The sequence below is a fragment of the Mustela nigripes genome, chromosome 12 (genome assembly GCF_022355385.1).
Source record: "Mustela nigripes isolate SB6536 chromosome 12, MUSNIG.SB6536, whole genome shotgun sequence".
Lineage (NCBI taxonomy): Eukaryota > Metazoa > Chordata > Mammalia > Carnivora > Mustelidae > Mustela > Mustela nigripes.
Genome location: NC_081568.1, coordinates 8,724,876 through 8,743,126, shown reverse-complemented (window position 1 = coordinate 8,743,126; position 18,251 = coordinate 8,724,876). Strand labels below are relative to the sequence as shown.

Here is an 18,251-nt window from a genome sequence, read left to right as displayed (position 1 = left end):
GGGGGGGGGGCGGGGGCGGCGGCGGCGCGGGGAAAGGTTGCGGGGGGGGGGGGGGCGGGGGCGGCGGCGGCGCGGGGAAAGGTTGCGGGGGGCGGAGAGGGGAGGAGGCGGGGGGCTTTGCTTCCCGCTGGCTGAGCGCGCGTGTCCTCTCCTCTCCCGCGCACAGGGCACCACGAGCCGCGCGGCGCACCTGGCGGGGCCCGAGCCCGCGCCGCCGCCGCCGCCGCCGCCGCGGGAGCCGTTCGCGCCCAGCCTGGGCAGCGCCTTCCACCTGCCCGACGCGCCGCCCGCCGCCGCCGCCGCCGCGCTCTACTACTCCAGCTCCACGCTGCCCGCGCCGCCGCGCGGGGGCTCCCCGCTGGCCGCGCCGCAGGGCGGCTCGCCCACCAAGCTGCAGCGCGGCGGCTCGGCCCCCGAGGGCGCCGCCTACGCCGCGCCGCGCGGCTCCTCGCCCAAGCAGTCGCCCAGCCGCCTGGCCAAGTCCTACAGCACCAGCTCGCCCATCAACATCGTCGTGTCCTCGGCCGGCCTGTCCCCGATCCGCGTGACCTCGCCCCCCACCGTGCAGTCCACCATCTCCTCCTCGCCCATCCACCAGCTGAGCTCCACCATCGGCACGTACGCCACCCTGTCGCCCACCAAGCGCCTGGTCCACGCGTCCGAGCAGTACAGCAAGCACTCGCAGGAGCTGTATGCCACGGCCACCCTCCAGAGGCCGGGCAGCCTGGCAGGTAACCCGCTCGCCGGGCACTTTGCGCGGCTTCGCGCGCGGGGGCGGGGGGAGGAGGCGGCGGGCGGGGTGGGGGGGGGGACGCGACCCGGGCGCTCCGCAGGGGAGCGTGCGGGACGCCGCGGGCCGCGGGCCCTGAGCCGCTCTCGAGCTGGGCGTGTCTGCGGGCCGGGGTGCGGCATCCGCGGGACGTGGGGAGAGCCAGGGCGTCCCCAGGCTACGTTAGTGTCTAGACTAAAACATGCCCGTTACTTCTTGGGAAGTAACGTAGTCTCAAACTAACGGCTCTCCGCCTCTCAGTCTTTCTCTCGTGCCCCAATCCGAAGTCTAAGACATCCATAAAATTAAGTCAAGTGTAACAAAGACCCACGCAGACCTGTTGATGATATCCAGAAGAAGAGCAAAGCAAATAAAAACTGCAGAATCTCTGTGATCACCTGTAGTTACCCACATGCCATTGTAGAAAAATGGGCGAGTTTTCCCAAAGCAGCCATTCAGTTTACATAGATTTGCAGAGTAGTGAAAAAGTAACCAACGATTCATTGCCTTGAATTGGTACTACTTTGTTATGGCTCTAATTTCTTCAAAATTTTTAAAAATATTTTGTCTAAATTTAGTTACTGGGAGAAGCAAAGGACTCCCCCATACCCGTTGCATTTACATAGTTTCCAACAAGGGGGGAAAGTAACCATGAGGAAGTCCTTGAACTTGTTACCTGCTTACTAAGGGAAGAAGGGGTTGGGCTGGGCTGCGTTTGTGATAAGAAACCTGCTTTTCTCTGCCAGTTGGGAAGAGGTGACATTTCTGTGGTCCTTATGACCATCAAACACCAGGCTGTGCTGGGGATTCTCTGCTGGTATCACCATCTGCTCCGCTCAAGCAAGCCACTGTGATTGAAAGACTAATGTTTTGTCTCCTAAAGCACCTGACAACGAACCCAGATTTATTGTTGATTTTTTTTTCCTCTTATGAAAGTATTTGGTAATTGTGTCACTCTAGTAACAGATGCTGTGCTCATATGTTTCCTTTCTTGACATAAATAGATGACTGAAGATAAATAGGATTTAAAAAAAAAAAAAAAGGAACTTGTTGCATACAAGAGGCAGGTGTCCAAAGGCTGCTGTAATTCAGCAGAGTAATTGCCAGTGTGGACCGGCGTGTTGTAACAGGATGCAGGCTGGAATTCCACTGCCGCCAAATTAAGCTAGCTGTGTTTTACTGAAATGGAAATATTCTCTCTCAGACAGAGTTTTGGAGGTAGCTGATCATTAATGCCGACCCAGGGGCTGAACCAAAGTTAAGGACTGGGGATTAGCAGTCTGGATGGCACAGGTGGCTAGGAGCCACGCAGGGAAACTTTGTGTATGTAAGTTTGGAAGCACTGTTTCATACACTTGTAAAATAAGTTACTAGATCAGGCAAGGAGTGGGGAGCCAACCTCAGAGCTTGTAGGGGACTGAAACCGCCCTCTTGCCCTTCTCAGTGGCCACAGGGGACAGATCCTGAGTCCCAGAGGGCCCTGTGGCTTGCCAACAGCCATTTCATTTCCTGCGCAAACCTGGGGAAAGAAACCAAGAGTTTAGCTTCCAGCTCTTTCCCCTGCTAATTATATGTCCTAACCACGTGCTTGCTCCCCTTGATTGTCTTTGTGCAAATACGGAGTATGGGTCTGTTGGAGGGTTTGGGGAGTGTGAATGGGCCAGAAGGAAAGCCTCGCTGCTCTTTACAGCACTGAATTTAGGAAGAGGTTTTAAAAGTAAATATGTGGTGAAAATCACTTACCCTCTGTAAAATCTTGAATGAGTGTTTGAGAGTTTGATGTCAGGGTGTGTGTGTTTGGGGATAGAAAGGTACAGGCCAGAGAGAGGAGCACTTCCCCGAGCTCCCCACAATTCCTTGTGCCTTCTCTTGTCTCTGCACTTTCAGGTGTTCCTCAGATTTTCTGACCATATTTCATCATGCTACCTGGTAGGGAAAAAAAAAATCAACGTGCCATGGAGGATTCTTAATTTTAGAGCTACAATGAACGCTTTAATGTTTGAGTTATTTGTTCCAAATGCATGCTTTTAAATATGCATTTAAAGGTTTTTCTCATGCAAATTGCTGCTGATGGTTTTTGAGTTTAAAATTACTCTGTAACTCCGCAAAAATTCTTGAGTGGCAGAAGATCCTATTGCCCCTTTAGAAATTAGAAAACGATGGCCCAGGAAAGGCATGGGGACAGACTCTAACATTTGCAAGAAATCCGGAAGAGTGGAGCTTGGGGACCCCACCCCTAATCTGTGTGCCTGATACCATTCCAGGCATCTCGGAAAGGTCGGGGCCACCTAGTTTGCTAATCGAAAGCACGATTGAAGTCAAGGTTGAAAAATAGCTTTTGGGTGTTCGGGGTTGTGATTTTGGAGATTGGTCACTGATAACTACAAAGTACAAATATGGGCTAGAAAGTGACTTTCACTATTGAACGAGTTCCTTCATTTAATAACAATTCAGCACCTCTTGCGTTCCGGCACTGATGCAGACCCTGGGGATACGGCAGTGACCGATACCAACCCAACTGCTTGGCCTCATTTCAAATAGAGAAGACAGAAAATCAGCAAGATAAGTAGTTTTGGTAGAGCAGCCAGGGAACGCTGTAATGAGGAGGTGACTTTTGAGTCCGTCATGAAGGAAGTGAGGGAGCTGACCATATTAATACCTGGGGAACCGCATGCTGAACAGAAGGACTAGCAAGTTCGAAGGCTGGTAAAGGCAGGCATGTTGATATGTTTGCAGAAGAGCAAAGAGTCCAGTGGGGGTGGATCAGACAGAGGAGGGCAAAGAAGTGACGTGCGGTCAGCCAGCCCAGCCGCCGGGTGGGAGTGAGAGGGAGAGCCTCGAAGTCTTGTTGAGGACTTGAGGTGGCCGGCTGTGCCGAGTCCGCGGGAGCCATTGAGGACCTGAGCAGCGGAGTGACACAAGCTGACTTCGTTTCTAACAGCGTCTCTCAGGCTGCTGTGGAGAATCCATTGTAAGGGATGGAGAGCAGAAGCCAGATTACCAGTAGGGGGTTATGGCAGGAAATGTAAGCAGGAGAGAATTATGACTTGGGTCGGGATGGTACCAAGGGAGGTTATAAAAAGTAGTATTCGGCCTCATATATACAGTAGAGCTGACTAGATTGTCTCACAGGCTAGACTGTCTCACAGACCCAACAGCCAGAGCAGAGTCCCTGTGGGCTGAGGTGGGGCCTGCTAGAGGATGTAGTTGGACGAGAGGCGGTGCTGGTAAGTATGAAGATCTTGGTTTTGAACACGGGCTGTCTGTCCAACAGACTCAAAATACACGTGAACTTAGACAACTGGATTCGTAGGTAAGAGTTCAGGGGAGAAGCCCAGGCAAGAGCCTGACACGAGGGAGCCGTAAGCAGGTGGATGGTATTGAAGACCATGGAGCTGCAGGAGATCGCCCAGGGAGAAAGTGTAGAGAGAAGAGGTCCACGGACCGAACTGACTGGCCCCACAGATGCAAAGGTCTGGGAGTTGAGAAGGAGGCAGCAAAAGTAAGAGATAAGCTGAAGTGTAGGTCAGTGTCGTTTCTGAGAAGCCAAGAGAAGAGCGTCTTGGGGCAGAAGATCAGGATACTATGTCGAGTGCGATTAAGAAGTCAAGGCAAAGGAAGACTGTTCAGTGACTTTGTGGAAGAGTTTCAGTGAAGGATGGTGGGGGAGTCCTCCCGGATGGGGGATGGGGGGTGGGGATGGAGGGTGGGGCAATCCTCCCGGATGGGGGATGGGGTGGGGGCTGGTCCACAAAACAGGGGGAAGAGGAAAACTGGAGACTAAAAAAATGTGCATACTCTTTCCAAGCAGTTTTTATTGCTTAGCTACAATCTTCTCCAGAGATTCAAGGTTCTATCTGAGGATTTCAAACCATTAGTCGTAGGGACACTTGGTAAAGAACATTCCCTGCCATTTTCCACTAGATCTTCCCAGTGGCCAAACTTTATAAAGTGTGGGCAGAAATCTGGGAGTTCCAGCTCTTGGAAAACACCAAACTCAGATTAATCCTAGAAAAGTGTGCTTTCTCAGCTGTTAGGTCATCAGGATGTGAAGACGTCTTAAAATATTTTCTTTCTACCTCCTTCTCTTCCTCCTTGGTATGTCTTTTCATCATACAATGGTGCCCGAGTGGAAACCCCTCTCTGCCTTGTCCAGGGTGTGCATAACACACCCTCTTGAAGTTTTTCTGCCATCTGGGGGGTCAGAGTAGTATCTATTTGTCTAATTTAGACATAAATAAGGTAACATGTAGAAGGTACTAGCATATTACCGGCCTCAATAAAAGTCAATTCATTTCATTTAATAATACCGCCATACTAACTTGGGTGTGTTACCGCCATACTAACTTGGGTGTGTACCAAAGAAGTCCTTCATTTTTGCTTCAGACACAGAGATCGTTGAGTCTGAGAACATATCTGTGTCTGTGTTGGACAGACAGAGATTGGTGACAGATCATCTTTGCCCTCAACAGACCTGGTTTCAGAACAGATACATGAATGGACAGTCTTACTCCCCATGCTGAGATACGGTAGATGTGGGTTCTGGGGGAACCTCCTGCAGGGACATCTTACAGTGGTGTCATATGTGGGCTGTGGACGCCTCCTTGACGTGGTAGCTCCAGGGCTGAGTGGTGTAGACGGAACTAGTGCGGAATGGTAGATGGAGTCAAGTCCAAGAGTAGAGAAGGTGGGGAGGTGGGGTGAGAAGGGGGTGGGTAGAGAGTTCCAGCAGATCAGGGTTTCCTGTGCCAGAAATGGATGGTAGAGGTCATGGGGGAAAGGGTGCAGGGGAGGGGGAAAGAGTGGAGAGTAGAGGAGATGAGTAGAGTAGTAAAAGGCGTGTAATTGGGTCCCTCCCTCAGACAGCTGACATGATCCTGTTTGCATGTTAAAAATTCCATTCTGGGGACTGAGTGGAGGGTAGATTTACAAAAAGCAGGCAGGGAAACACTTGGGAAGGCATTGGAGTAGCCCATCCCTGCTCCTGGGGCTAGTTGTAGAAATTCCTCCTGCCCCACCCCCCAACCCCTCCACACACCTGTTTTGCAATGTGGCTGTTCAACTGGTAGAGGAAGAAAGCTAAATAAACGCATAACTAGTTCTTACATTTCTCCCTCGACAGATAGGTTGCTTAATTTTTTTTTCTTTTTGAGAGTTTAAGAGTTAAATTTATTCCCTTTGGGCATGATGAATAAAAGTATGTTTTTAAAAACCCTATACTGCCGTATAAGGCCTTTGCTACATGCCAGGCATTGTGTCGGACACTTTGCAAACTGTATCTCATGTGGTGTCCAACAGCTTAAGGAGGAAGGTGTGATTTTTGCCGCATCCTACAGATTTGGAAACTGAGGCTTTTCAGTGAGAAATTCCTTGCCTGGAGTTACTTGGCTTCGAAGTGAGGGGGATGTGATTTGAACCTAGATCACTTTGAGTCCAGCTTCTCTAAACTCTTAAGCATGCATAATACAGGGGTAGAGGCAGTATATTTTGTTGTTATCAAAGAGAAACACCAAGAATATTGAAATACAGTGCCAGTTTTTAACTTATTTAAGTAACTAGCGTCTTTGAAGAAAGCAAAAAATATCTCAACAATGTGTCAATATCCCATTCAATATGACTTTACCAGTACATATTTTTTTGTTCTCTTTTGTAAAGGAAACAGCGTGAGCCTTTCATTTTCTGCTTTGGAGTAAAACTAATCCTATTAGAAGGAGAAATCTGAGTTGTAAATACATATTAAAGTGAAGTCAAACCTCAGATGCTTATTTTCAGGCAAAAAATGAGATGAATTAAAGGCAAATTCTTAACCAATGATTACAGTCAAAATTGGCTTCATAGGGACAAGAGTTTGATCAAGGCACGTCCATCTCTGACCTCTGCCAAGTGGACTTAAACTGAGTATTTAGAGTATCACATACTACATAGAGATCCCAAATGCCACATATTTGGTGATTTCCACTCCATTCTTCGGCTTGTTAATGATGCCGGGTGCACCTGTTGTAAGAAAGGGAGAAGCCCCACCCAATTCCATGTAAAAGCTTTGCAGGTTCTGCTGTCAGGTTTCAGAGGAAACTGGAATTCTACCCAAATAATAATCAAGTTTGTTTAACACACAACCCTGGGGGCGTGGGCCGAATGCAGCACAGTGTCTGGCAGCCGCTGCTCCTTTCAGTTGCATTTCCCGGAGGTGATCTTTCCCTGATAGTGGACAGTCACTCCATCAGTTTTCGTGAACTTTCTGCTTACCTGTAAGTAAAACAAAAATTTTTAGTTTAGATTTAGTAATTTGAATGTGATCAGCCTGTGATATAAGTCAACACTTTAATCTTCTTTCAGGAGCTGCAAAGGCTAATTTTCAACCAGTACTTCCTTGGGGGGGTGGGATTGGAAATAGACCTCCCTGGGGTCTCCTCCCCAGTCTCAGAAGTTCTAGGCATTCCCTGCTGGCCATGCCCCTCAGGCCCAGCTTCTTCCTCAGAAGTTCTGGATCTCCAAGCTCAGCCCCAGTCCCGGCTGTGTTCTAGATGAGCACATAATAGAGTCTCTCTCCTGCCTCCCAACCATCCTCCCCTGCCTCTGCCAACAAAGTGATTGTTCCGTCAGCTGTTTGGCCTTTAGAGTTCTGGAACCTGCTTTTACAAGCAGGGAACTCACACCACAGTGGTCTCGTGGAAGCCCACTGTTTCCACGCTTTCCCTCGGAGAGCACGGAGACAAAAATGTCTTCAGCAAATGTCCTCTGTACTTGTGGATCCCTGCCTCCATCTTCCTAGAGCCCAGGATGGACAGAAATGGTGATCAGACAGTCTTCATAAAGTCACTCTTGTTTTGGCGTCTGATTTCCGACCTCTCTACGTCCACACCAAACTGGCAGCAAGGGATACGGTCATTAGCATCCCATTATAACAAGTTAGTGGCTGGACCTGGAACTAAGTGTGTGGGATGCTGGGTGGCCCAGAAGGCCTACCTGATGGCTTTTCTTTTGATGCACAGAAACTAATACTTCCCTTCCCTTCCTACCCCATGGCAGCCTTGTTAGTTAAAGTGGGGCCAACAGGTCTTTTTTGTACCTTTGTAGGAAAGTGACAACTTTATGTAGAATTCTAACAAAGCATTTCCAGTATCAGCGACACTTATATGACTTTGATCATGCTTTAATTTAACTAGGAAAGTATAAATTAAAAAATGAGACTGAGTCTTGGACAGTGGTTCAGGATGGCACACTGTGTCCATGCATTGGGCTCCCCTCTGTCCAGACCCTCAGAAAAAAAAAAAAAAAAAAAAAGTAAAGAAAAGTACAAAATTGCAATGGGTAAGCCCTAAGAGAGACAAAAACACAGAGGCCAGCAGGCCATAAATTTTCTAGAAAGCAAAATAGACAGGAGTGATGAGCAATTAAAACATAGGATTTTCTCCCAAGAATCAGCTCTGCCATCATGGCAGTCTTCTGTGAGTTCTTAGACGGGCTCAGTTGTCAGAGTTGAGCTGGGATCTGGGGAGAGACATGGGGCTAAAGATGGAAAGATTCACTGGAAGTCAGTGCTTGACCCAACTTGAAGTCAGCTTCTTCCTCCCACTCACATATCCTCTCTGCTACCAAGATGGCGACCCTGCGGCCAGTGCTTATTCCAAGAGGAAGTGCAGGCGTGGTCTCCTGAAGAAACTGGACAAACTGGGAAAGTTGGGCTCTGGCTTGGCTGCGGGTGGCCTGGATGAAGTTTGTATTACACAGGCACGTAGGCGGTGTGCTGGAAGAAGCCTGTGCTGCCCTTCACCCTCTCATGCTTAAGGAAGGATGCCAACCCTCCCTGTCATGAATTCTAACTCAGGGTTGTTTAGTGGGGAATACTTCCACTTACGTTGTAGTAGGAGAAACAATGGCCTGGTTTTTCTTTCTCAAATATGATAAATTAGTAGGGATTACTGAGGAGTTGGGAAGAATTAGTGACATGAAAAAAAAAGAAATAGGAAAATGAACCACCTCTCAGAAGAAACACATAATTTACAGAATAAAAGAGATTAAAGGAAACAAGGAAAAACTTTAGAATCGGTACTGAGAAGGATTTAAGAAGATTTTGTGTTTGTTAAATAAGAACTGGCTGATGCATGAGAGGATCAAAGAACAAGAAAATCTTGATAGGCTGCAAAAATATCGCTTCCCAAATAAAACCTTTGATAGAACGAGTGGAGAAATAGTCAAGGAAATGGAGTCCTCAGAAGGTAGCCATATAGGGAAGGAGACAGAAGCTCTGAGAGTAATGCAATGATCATGTGCACAAGACACAGTCAAGAATCTAACACTGGAGCCCCAGAAAGAGAATGGAGGGAAGCAGGCTACCCAAGAAGTAACATGGCCACCGTTCCTCAGGGCCAAGGGACCTGTACCTTCATAGGAAATGCTCTCCTGCTCAGAATAGGACATTTTCCCATTCTATGCCATGAAATGTCAAAGCCCCAGCATAAGCACCCTAAGGCCCCTGGAAGCAAATGGAACAGATGCCCCATCCAGATTTGCATTAGCAACACTGTGGAGGGGGAGGGGTAAAGACCAAGCAGGTGATGCCCTCAAAGTTCTGAGCGAAAGTTATTTTTAACCTGAAATCTATACCTAGATTTACCCATCCAAATTATCCACCTAAAGGCAGAATCAAAGATTTTCAGTCTCGCTGGTACCGATACAATGGATTTCCTATGCCCCTTTCCTAGAAAGTTGCAGCATTCGGCGGCTGCAGGTGTCCCAGGTGAATTAAGGGCATAAAGCGCGCGCGCACGGTGCCCAGGAACCCGCGCGCGCTGACCAGCAGGGTGGCGCGGAGAAGTCTGGGGGGGGGGGGCGGGGGGGACATAGCTGGGCAGTAAGCTCGCAACAAGGAAAGGTAGGACCTGCCACGTACATGTTGACGGTTGTGAATGTTGGCCTAAGTCCCAAAGAGTCTGGGTAATTTTCTGAGGGCTGAACGAGTAAAAGAATGAGGAAGAATAATGAGTATAATTGCAGATGAGGGAGGAAGAATTGTTCATGCATTGCTTTGGGTTCTGCAAATCCAGGAGGCGATGGTTAAGAGCATGGTTGAGGCCAGGTAGACGTGTGTGTGTCTGCCTGGTTACTAGTTGGTTCCATCAGTTACCTTAGAGAGTTGAGTTCAGTTCAACAAGTCTTTCCTGAGCGCCTGTTTTGTGCTGAGTGTTCTAGGTGGTGGACACACGTCTGTAAACAACAGAGGCCAAAGGCCCTGTCCTCTTGGAGATCTGATCTACTGTGGGTCAGATATCCTATAGTATGAAGAGTCATGGGGAAAAAGAGTAGGGATGTCGGAGGGTTGGGCAGGTAGGAAGCTCTCCATGATAGGGTATATTGAGCAAACCCTTAAAACAATGAGATAGGAACCTCTGTGCGTATCTGGGGAGGAATGGCCCAGGCAGAGGGAACAGCTAGTGCAAAGGTCCTGAGGTGAAACCATGCTTGGCCTGTTTGGGGAACAAAATAGGCCCTCTCTGAGATTGTGTATCCTTCAGTGGGGATAACAGTACTGTGACAATTACACAAGACATCACAAGGATCATATAAGATGGAACACTTCCTACCACTTGTTCATTAACGCACCCACATTAAAGGACTTAGTGGATTTTAACTATTGTTACTGTGGACAACCATGGCACCAGCCAAGCTCTACTGGAATGTCAGATGTAAATAAGATGGAAGTGATCATTTCAGGGGTCTTTTAGGACTGGAAGGAGGGTGGGAGTGCCATTAGTTCCAGAGTAGTTTATAATGCTTTATCGTTGTGATACGAGCTAGGGGAGAGGCCCAAGGCCTGGAGCATCCTGAAAGGCACATCCTGATGGGGAGATCAGGAAGGAAGGAAACAATTCTTGGTGGAGGCAGCATCTGAGGTTGGGCTGAACAGAACACCCCTGTGACAGATGCAAACACAAGAGACTTATAGCTTGGGAGGGTCGGGTCTCAGTTATGAATGAACTGCCCAGTGGTGCATGAGTCCTGGTGGCTTTAAGGTCAGGCTTGGGCACTGACGGCATGCCAGCTGCACACTGTCCAGGGTCTGCTCTCCTGCATTCCCTCGGAGAAGGTCTGACCCCATTGGGGAGGCATTGGGGAGCTAGTGACAGCTTTCCTGAGAAGGATTTCTTTATCTCACTTTAAAAAAGTTTTTTTTATCATTTTTCTGAAAATTTTATTTATCTATCTATCTATCTATCTATTTGAAAGAGAAAAAGCATGAGCAGGAGGAAGGGCAGAGGGAGGAGCAGACTCTCCGCTGAGCAGGGAACGTGATGCTGGACTTGACCCCAGGACTCTGAGATCATGACCTGAGCCAAAGGCGGCTGCTTAACTGACTGAGCTGCCCAGGTGCCCTCACTTTTTTTTTTTTTTTTTTTTTTTTAAATAAGGGGTCATGAGATATTTTTTGAAAGTATAAATTATCTGGAAGGCCCTGTAAGCTTCTTTTCGCTTAAGGTCAAGGATCCCAGAAGCCTGCACGTGGTCATTTGAGACATTGATTGGAGGCAGGGTGAGGGTGTGGGGGACGTTTGAAGAGAAGCGGATTAAAAGAGGACCAGTTCTGCTCCCCCCACCTCTGAAATGGACCAACGCACGGGCAATTCCCTTCTCCCTCTTTGTGAGCCGGGCCAGGCTATGTGCCCCCAGAAGCTTTGCTGGTCCTGATCCCTGAGAGTCCGTCTCGTTTCCCCAGCGCTGCAGATCCGAGAGGTGGCAAGCAGAAACGGGTGTCTACCGGGCAGCTGCTTTGAGATATACTGTGCCATCAGGGAGGGGAACGACAGAACATGAGGAGACTATTTGTGGAGATGCACACAGAGTAATTAGGTCTGGAAGCCAGAAACAGGTGTACCGGTCGCTCTTGGCCACGCCCACCGTGCTTTCCTGGCCCGGTCCCCAGGACTCAGCCGTGGGGAGAGCCTGGCGGATGTCCCACCCGGGGTGAGGGGTTTCTCCTGCTCTCCAGGCTCCGTGCTGCTGAACTTCAAGTCAGCAGGACAATGGAGGTAAAATATTCATTGATTACTCCTTTTAGGGTCCAAGTGTCAGTTAACTTGAGCAAACGGACATCCGTGCTCGCCACTCACCTCACATGGGAGCACCGGTTGGATGGTGCATGTTAACGGAGAGGTCTACCTTAATAAACACGATGCTTTTCAATATTTATTTTCTTTTTATCTAAGCAACCGGGATTATGTGGAGACCAGCTATTTTAGTAGATGTACAAATAGCCTTAAATAATTAATAACTTAAACATCTCTCAAAACGCAGTCAGTTTGCGGCCAAGGCTACATCAAAATCCCTCCTGCCACTGTATTTAACTAAGGTGCATTTTGCAGTTGTTAAGAATTTGCCCCGTATTTACTTCATGTATATATGTTCTAATATCTACCATTTTTGCTAATCATATTTTGCATATTCAAAGTAGGAAAAAAATTAGTATTTATATACTTATATATTTACATACTATAAATACTCTTATGTATTTATAGATACATGTAACATTTTGCATTTCTTGTGGAATAACTAACAGGAAATATCTGGAATCTCTAAAGCCTGATGCCAAACGGGTCTGTATGTATAGATTGTGGTGCTGGGTGTCGCCGAAGAACTGATTTTGACACGAAGCAGAAAATCCCCTGAATTATCTTGCAGTCCAGGCAGAGCGTTTGAATCGTGGGCATATGGGCTCTCCGAGGGAAGCTAATGAGACCCCTGCATATTTCAGAACTCCTCAGCAAGCCTCTTCTAGTAGGTATTCAACAAATACATTTCTCAAGATTTTAGTTTTAAGTGACCTCTCCACCCAACGTGGGGCTCGAACTTACAACCCCAAGATCAAGGATCATGTGCTCTACTGACTGAGCCCCCCCAGGAACCCTTCCACAGATATTTCTGACTGACCACTGTCCGGTGCAAGGGTTACATCCCACTGCTAACCGGAAGTCGTCCTTAGCATAGAGAGGAGCACAGCGGTTCCAAGTTCTCAGAATGAGTGAGCGTTAAAAACGTACCAGCAGCGGCCAGGGAGACTCAGTTCAGTGCCTCTCAAACATCTTTAAGATAAAGTGTTTCCTCATCTCTGAGCTTCCCAACTCTTTAGGAAGTGGCTTCCTGGATCTTTTAGGCTGTGGTTGCTGCCTTCACAGAGGCAAGGACAGCGTTCTGTGGAATGTCACAGGCCGACCTATAGAGCAAACAGCTCTGTACATGGCTCACGAGAAGAGATCATAAAAAACCGATTACGCCTATTCTGTGGGGTCTGTATACTGAGGACCCGGCTAGGATCCTGCGGTTAGAGAAACTTGGCAGCAAAGGGAACCCAAAGAAAACTATTAATTATTTTCGTTGAGTAGACTTTAGTGGTCCCTCAGATTTCTGCTTGCTCTGTAAGTATCTTTAAATAAATCTGATAGCGTTGATTTTTGTCCTGTTGGGCTTCCTAGATGGTTGTCTGGGCACACAGGTGCTGTGCCGTTACAGAGGTTCCTTTGCCCACAATGAATCTCAGATGTTGTCTGCATTTCCTGGTGTTTCTGACTTCAGCCTTTGAGCTCCCCTAGAATGGACTGACAATGCGATAAAGTCAAAACCTCCTTTACAAGATAAGCTTCCCTTTAATAGCTGATGCAGAAAAGGGGAGTCTGTATACTTTTCTCTTTAGAATGAAGAAAATACACACACACACACACACTCACTCACACACAGGTACTCGGGTCTTACACTCATACGCTCAGCTAGTTAGAAGCATATCATACTACGGTCCCTCCGTGACTGAGCCAATTAGTTGGTCATTGTTGACATGACCACACACAGCCCCCGTCACCTTGACCGCCTTCTAGCAAATACATAGTATTTGTTTTGCACTGCATGAGTCAACACAGATCGATTTCTTTGCTGGGAAAGCATTACCTACATCACTACCGAGCCATACGAATTGGTGGTGCAGTCGTAACTTCTTTGGATAAAGAGAGAATGGGTGAGAAATAGGTTAGGAGAATTATAACTACACAGAGGTCTCATCAGAGTTGCCTTGTATGGGGGAATTAATTTTTTAATAAATGGAATGGTATTCCAGTGATAATTATGCATATAGAATGTAGTTACTGATTAGATTCTAAAACACACAATTATTACAGCCTTTAACCAGAAAAGAATCAAGGAAAATTTTTAATCCTCCTAAAAACTATTTATTACACAACAGAACGTCTCTTCTCAGACTCTCTTCTTACATGCCAAATATTATGTCAAGTAAAATGATGAAAATTAAATAAAGTGTTGATCAAGGGATTTAAAAAATGTAAATATAGAGCATGAGTAATCTGTGAAGCAGTCTACTTGCACCCCCCACCCGTAAATTATGCTGAAAGTCAATGGTATCTTCTTCTGGAATTATCAGCAGAGCCTCTTTGTGGGTTAGTCAGATACATAAAGGAGTAGGAGAATGATACAGGGAGAATACATTTTAACTTTGCATTATAAGAGCTAAATAATCTCTGGAAAGGAATTTGTACAGCCTCTCTGTGCTATAGCTAATTCAATCTGATTTAAAAAAAAACAAAACAAAACAAAACAAACAAACAAAAAAAAAACCTGAGTTTGAGATGCTGAGATGCTAAACACCTTAGTTCATGTACATTACAAAATATTTAAACCACTTAATGAAGACAACTACTTAAGCCCACTTTTGTCTGATAAAACCTTTCTCCTTGTCTGTGCATTGAGAGTTCCTCCTGTGCCCTTCGATGGGCACATACAACAAACAATGAAAACTCTGCTTCAGTTCTGAAGACTTGTGGTCTTTAGAAGCCAAAGTTGGTCTGTCTGTCCTGCTTTGCATCTTGACAAAAAAAGATGGGTCAGGAGCACCTTGTTTTGGCTCCTTTCCATGGAAATATCCATCGTTACCCATAGTAATTAGGTCCTGAAGCCAGACCACAGATGTACTGTTCGTGTATTGCACTGATGGGGTATTGAGAAGCAGCTGTCGAGAAATAAAATGACACTCATTGAATTTTATCTGCCTTGTTGATAGAGAAGAGCATCTATGTGAATATGAGACTGGCCATTAAAAACTCTGGCAAGTGACTAATAAATAAAGCACCAAATCATAGACCGCTCCGCATCACTAGTTAATTAGGACAATAGGTAGCAGTGTGGCCAGGCTGCTGTCAGTTCCACCCAGAACAGGGCTTTCACTATCAGGGTGAAGATGGAGTTAGATGCAAATTTTAAACAGGAGACCCCCTTCGGGGTAAAATTAGCATTCACAGATTAAACTTGTTTACAAGTTAATGTCAGAAGACTTTAATTACAAGTCTGAAGGCAAGTTACAGTGCCCTTCTATACAAAGGTGTTAACAATTCACAGTTCACCCCTGCTAATTTCTTATCTGCTATGTGTCTGCTGAGGACTTGAGGTGTCCAGGTGGAGTGTTTCTGGGTGTCATTCTATCAGCTTCTTCGGAACGTCTCTTACTGGGATCGTTGTGGTTACAGAGAAGTTACTGTCAGAAAGATTTCTCAGTGTTCACAGGATTTGTGATTGTCACTGCAAGGGCCCCTCGCTCGCTCACCGGAGGTAGGAAATCCGGCAACAGCTAGCCCCAGTGTCCCTGCCCAGACATCACAGAGCGTTCAACCGAAAAACATTTTCTGAGGACCCACAGAAGTGAGAGGAATGGGAGAGGCAGGAAATGCCCTGCGGGGTGTGCATGTCTGTAGTCTGTGAACTTGGCAGGGGGGTGGCCTTCCTGCAAAGTTCAGAAGCTCCACCTCCCTCCCAGAGGGGTTACTCCCTCCCGCCACATTCAAGAATGGATACTTCTATGACTGTTTTAAATCTCCAGCCTTACGGACTCTGCTGAAGACCAGATCTTGACATGCATTCTTCAAGACCCCAAATCTGGCCCCAAATCTACCAGCTCTGACCCTGACCATCTAGAGCTAGAGCCCTTCCCAGAGACACCTAGGAAGGGTTTGAGCCCTTCCAGTCCCTGGGCTCATCCCCTCAGGTCCTACTTCAGTAGTCTGGCGTGGATCCCCGGCAGCAATACTGTTAAAAAGCCTTCCAGGTGAACACCCCGTGTGTCCCCCCAGGGTTGAGAAGCACCGAACCGAACCCATACATAGGCATGCACGTGGCAGGCAGGGAACCTAGACACCCGCTTCCCCAGAATCCACCGGGAAGCATAGCAAAGCAGCAAACACACTCCAGCCCACCAAGATCCAAAAAGTCTGCCCTCTGCAGGAAAGATTTTTTTTTTTTTTTTTTTTTCCTTAAAAGCTAGCCTTCTCACAAAGCCTTTTACACGTCCCTTAGTGTCTGGGCCTTGGGCATCTAGAGCTAAGATCAGTCACTCTGCAGCATCCCACATGGGGAAGCCTGACCCCAGCCAAGGCGAACCAAGGCAGCCAGTACGACGCCCACATGTAGCAGCCAGCACAGCCACATGCTGAAGCCAGGTTCCAGGGTCCATCATCTGGCTACACCTTGCACCTGCACTGTTGTTGAGACACTCGTGCTTGCTTCCTAAGGCAGGGAAAAATCAGAAACCATATGGCTGCAGAAGGATGCCAAAGTTGAACTCCTCTAGCCATCAAGATAATGTGTCCGCAGCTAAACTAGGTTGCCCTGTCTCCTCAAAGGATGGTCTGCAGACTAGCACCACCAGCATTGCCAGAGAACTTGTTAGAAATGCAGAACCTCAGGGCCTCCCCAACTGCCACTGAGTCAGAACCAAAATTTTAATCAGGAGACCCATGACGATGGCGTTCGGAGAAGCCCTGAAATACATGGCTATTTCATTTGGAGCTACTTTTTACCCTGAAATAAAAGCCAGAAACGAGGACAGGTGCCAATCCACCATATTTAGCTGCTCTGTGTCACTGGTACTGGTCCCCATCTTAGACAAGTGTGTTTCCGCAGGCTCTTCTTTAACTCGGAGCTGGGTGTGGGTTTTGCATAGTACTCCATCCTCTCCACTGCTGGCACAGAAGCCACGACTGCAAATAAACAGAGAAACAGGCCACCCTAAGAATGCAGAGATATCAGACATCACTCATTATACCCCGTGACTACTGTCTTGCTACTTTCCACACAACAGCCTGTCACGAAAGGAATTAGACAAAAGAAGCCTGTTTTTCTCACAGCTTGGGAAGAGATGCTCGTGGTTGGAGAGGAAATCCAAGAATGGCGGACACCTGCTATTATAGGGGACCAACTCCCATGGGCACCTGTATTGCTGCTTCCTGGCCAAGTGATTTTCACTTTTAAGTTATTCTCCATGGAAAATACTGGGGTCACAATAGATTACAGTATTTGGTAAGAGGTGTGGGGAGGTTTCATAATTACATTAAGTTAGAAAGCCCATCATAAAGTGACTGGAACAAATCCTGTGCTTTATACCTTGTCAGAAACCGCATGAGCATTTAAGTCATTTGTGATAGCAGCAAAGTTTCCATAGTATATGAAAATGTAGGATTTATGAAGTCGATGAAACAGGAGGGCATCTTCCAAAGCTTTCCAAAACAGACTTTCCACAGAATCAATTTATATCATCAGATGGCCTCTTACGTTGAAATTATTAGGTTCCAATGCAGATTTTATCATTCAGTTTATATGAATTAATAGTCTCCCTTCCAGACGTCTGTCTGAAATATGGCTCATAGCCGGTATAGGAAGTGTGTTCATATATTTTAACATTTGCAACAACTTACAATAAGATGTCAAACTAATTCACTGAATTAACGATCATTTGCAAATGAAATGTAGCACATGGATGTAACTTGAGGTACATAGGAAATCTTTGGGGGCTTCTTTAAATACTGAAATTAACTTGTGAATTAGCATGAAGGTAGGGAGTAGGTTTGGGAATTTTGATTTGCATCAAAAGCAAAAACCAAGAATTAAACAAGCCAAGTCTTTATTATGGCAAGGCATCCCTCAGATCTGGGATGTAATACTTGTATCTTTCAACAATTTACTTAGCGCACATTTATAATACTGAACTGTTAACCAAAATTGCTTTTTATTTCTAAAAGTGCTTATTTCTTGGTATCATTTTCCCCTCTTGAGTTTCATCATGACGAAACACCAAGCCAGAATTTTTAAGAGTTTCAGAATCCACAGAATAACTCTTCCAGAACCGTAAACTACCCAAGAGCACAGGCCTTTTGCCTGCATGGGCCAAGCTGCCTGGCCTCGTCACTCAGGGATGTCAATGTACCGTCAGGGGTCATATCCCTGAGATCAGTATTTGGATAAGGAAGAGATGCAGTGGCAATCTGCGAGGGGAAAATCTCTTCCCATTCCAGAAACCACAGCTCTCTTTGGAATTTCTATTCTGCCCTTCCGAGATGCAGTTTCACTAATAAATATCGATGTATGAACTAGATTCACAAATTTTAAGAAAACCAAATGCTGAGATTTTACTTTGGACTTTCCTGCATAGCCCAGGAAG

At 46.8% G+C, this 18,251-nt stretch overlaps 1 protein-coding gene across 5 annotated transcripts in view; it reads left to right on the top strand.

Annotated features, from left to right (window-relative positions):
- The window catches only part of CTNND2 (catenin delta 2), a 902,904-nt gene that overhangs the window by 527,266 nt on the left and 357,387 nt on the right, over nucleotides 1–18,251 (top strand). For all 5 annotated transcript variants that reach the window (XM_059416913.1, XM_059416910.1, XM_059416915.1 and 2 more), the window contains one exon: nucleotides 167–731. In XM_059416913.1, coding sequence (XP_059272896.1) covers nucleotides 167–731 — 565 coding nt within the window. The remainder of the gene's footprint in view (nucleotides 1–166; nucleotides 732–18,251) is intronic.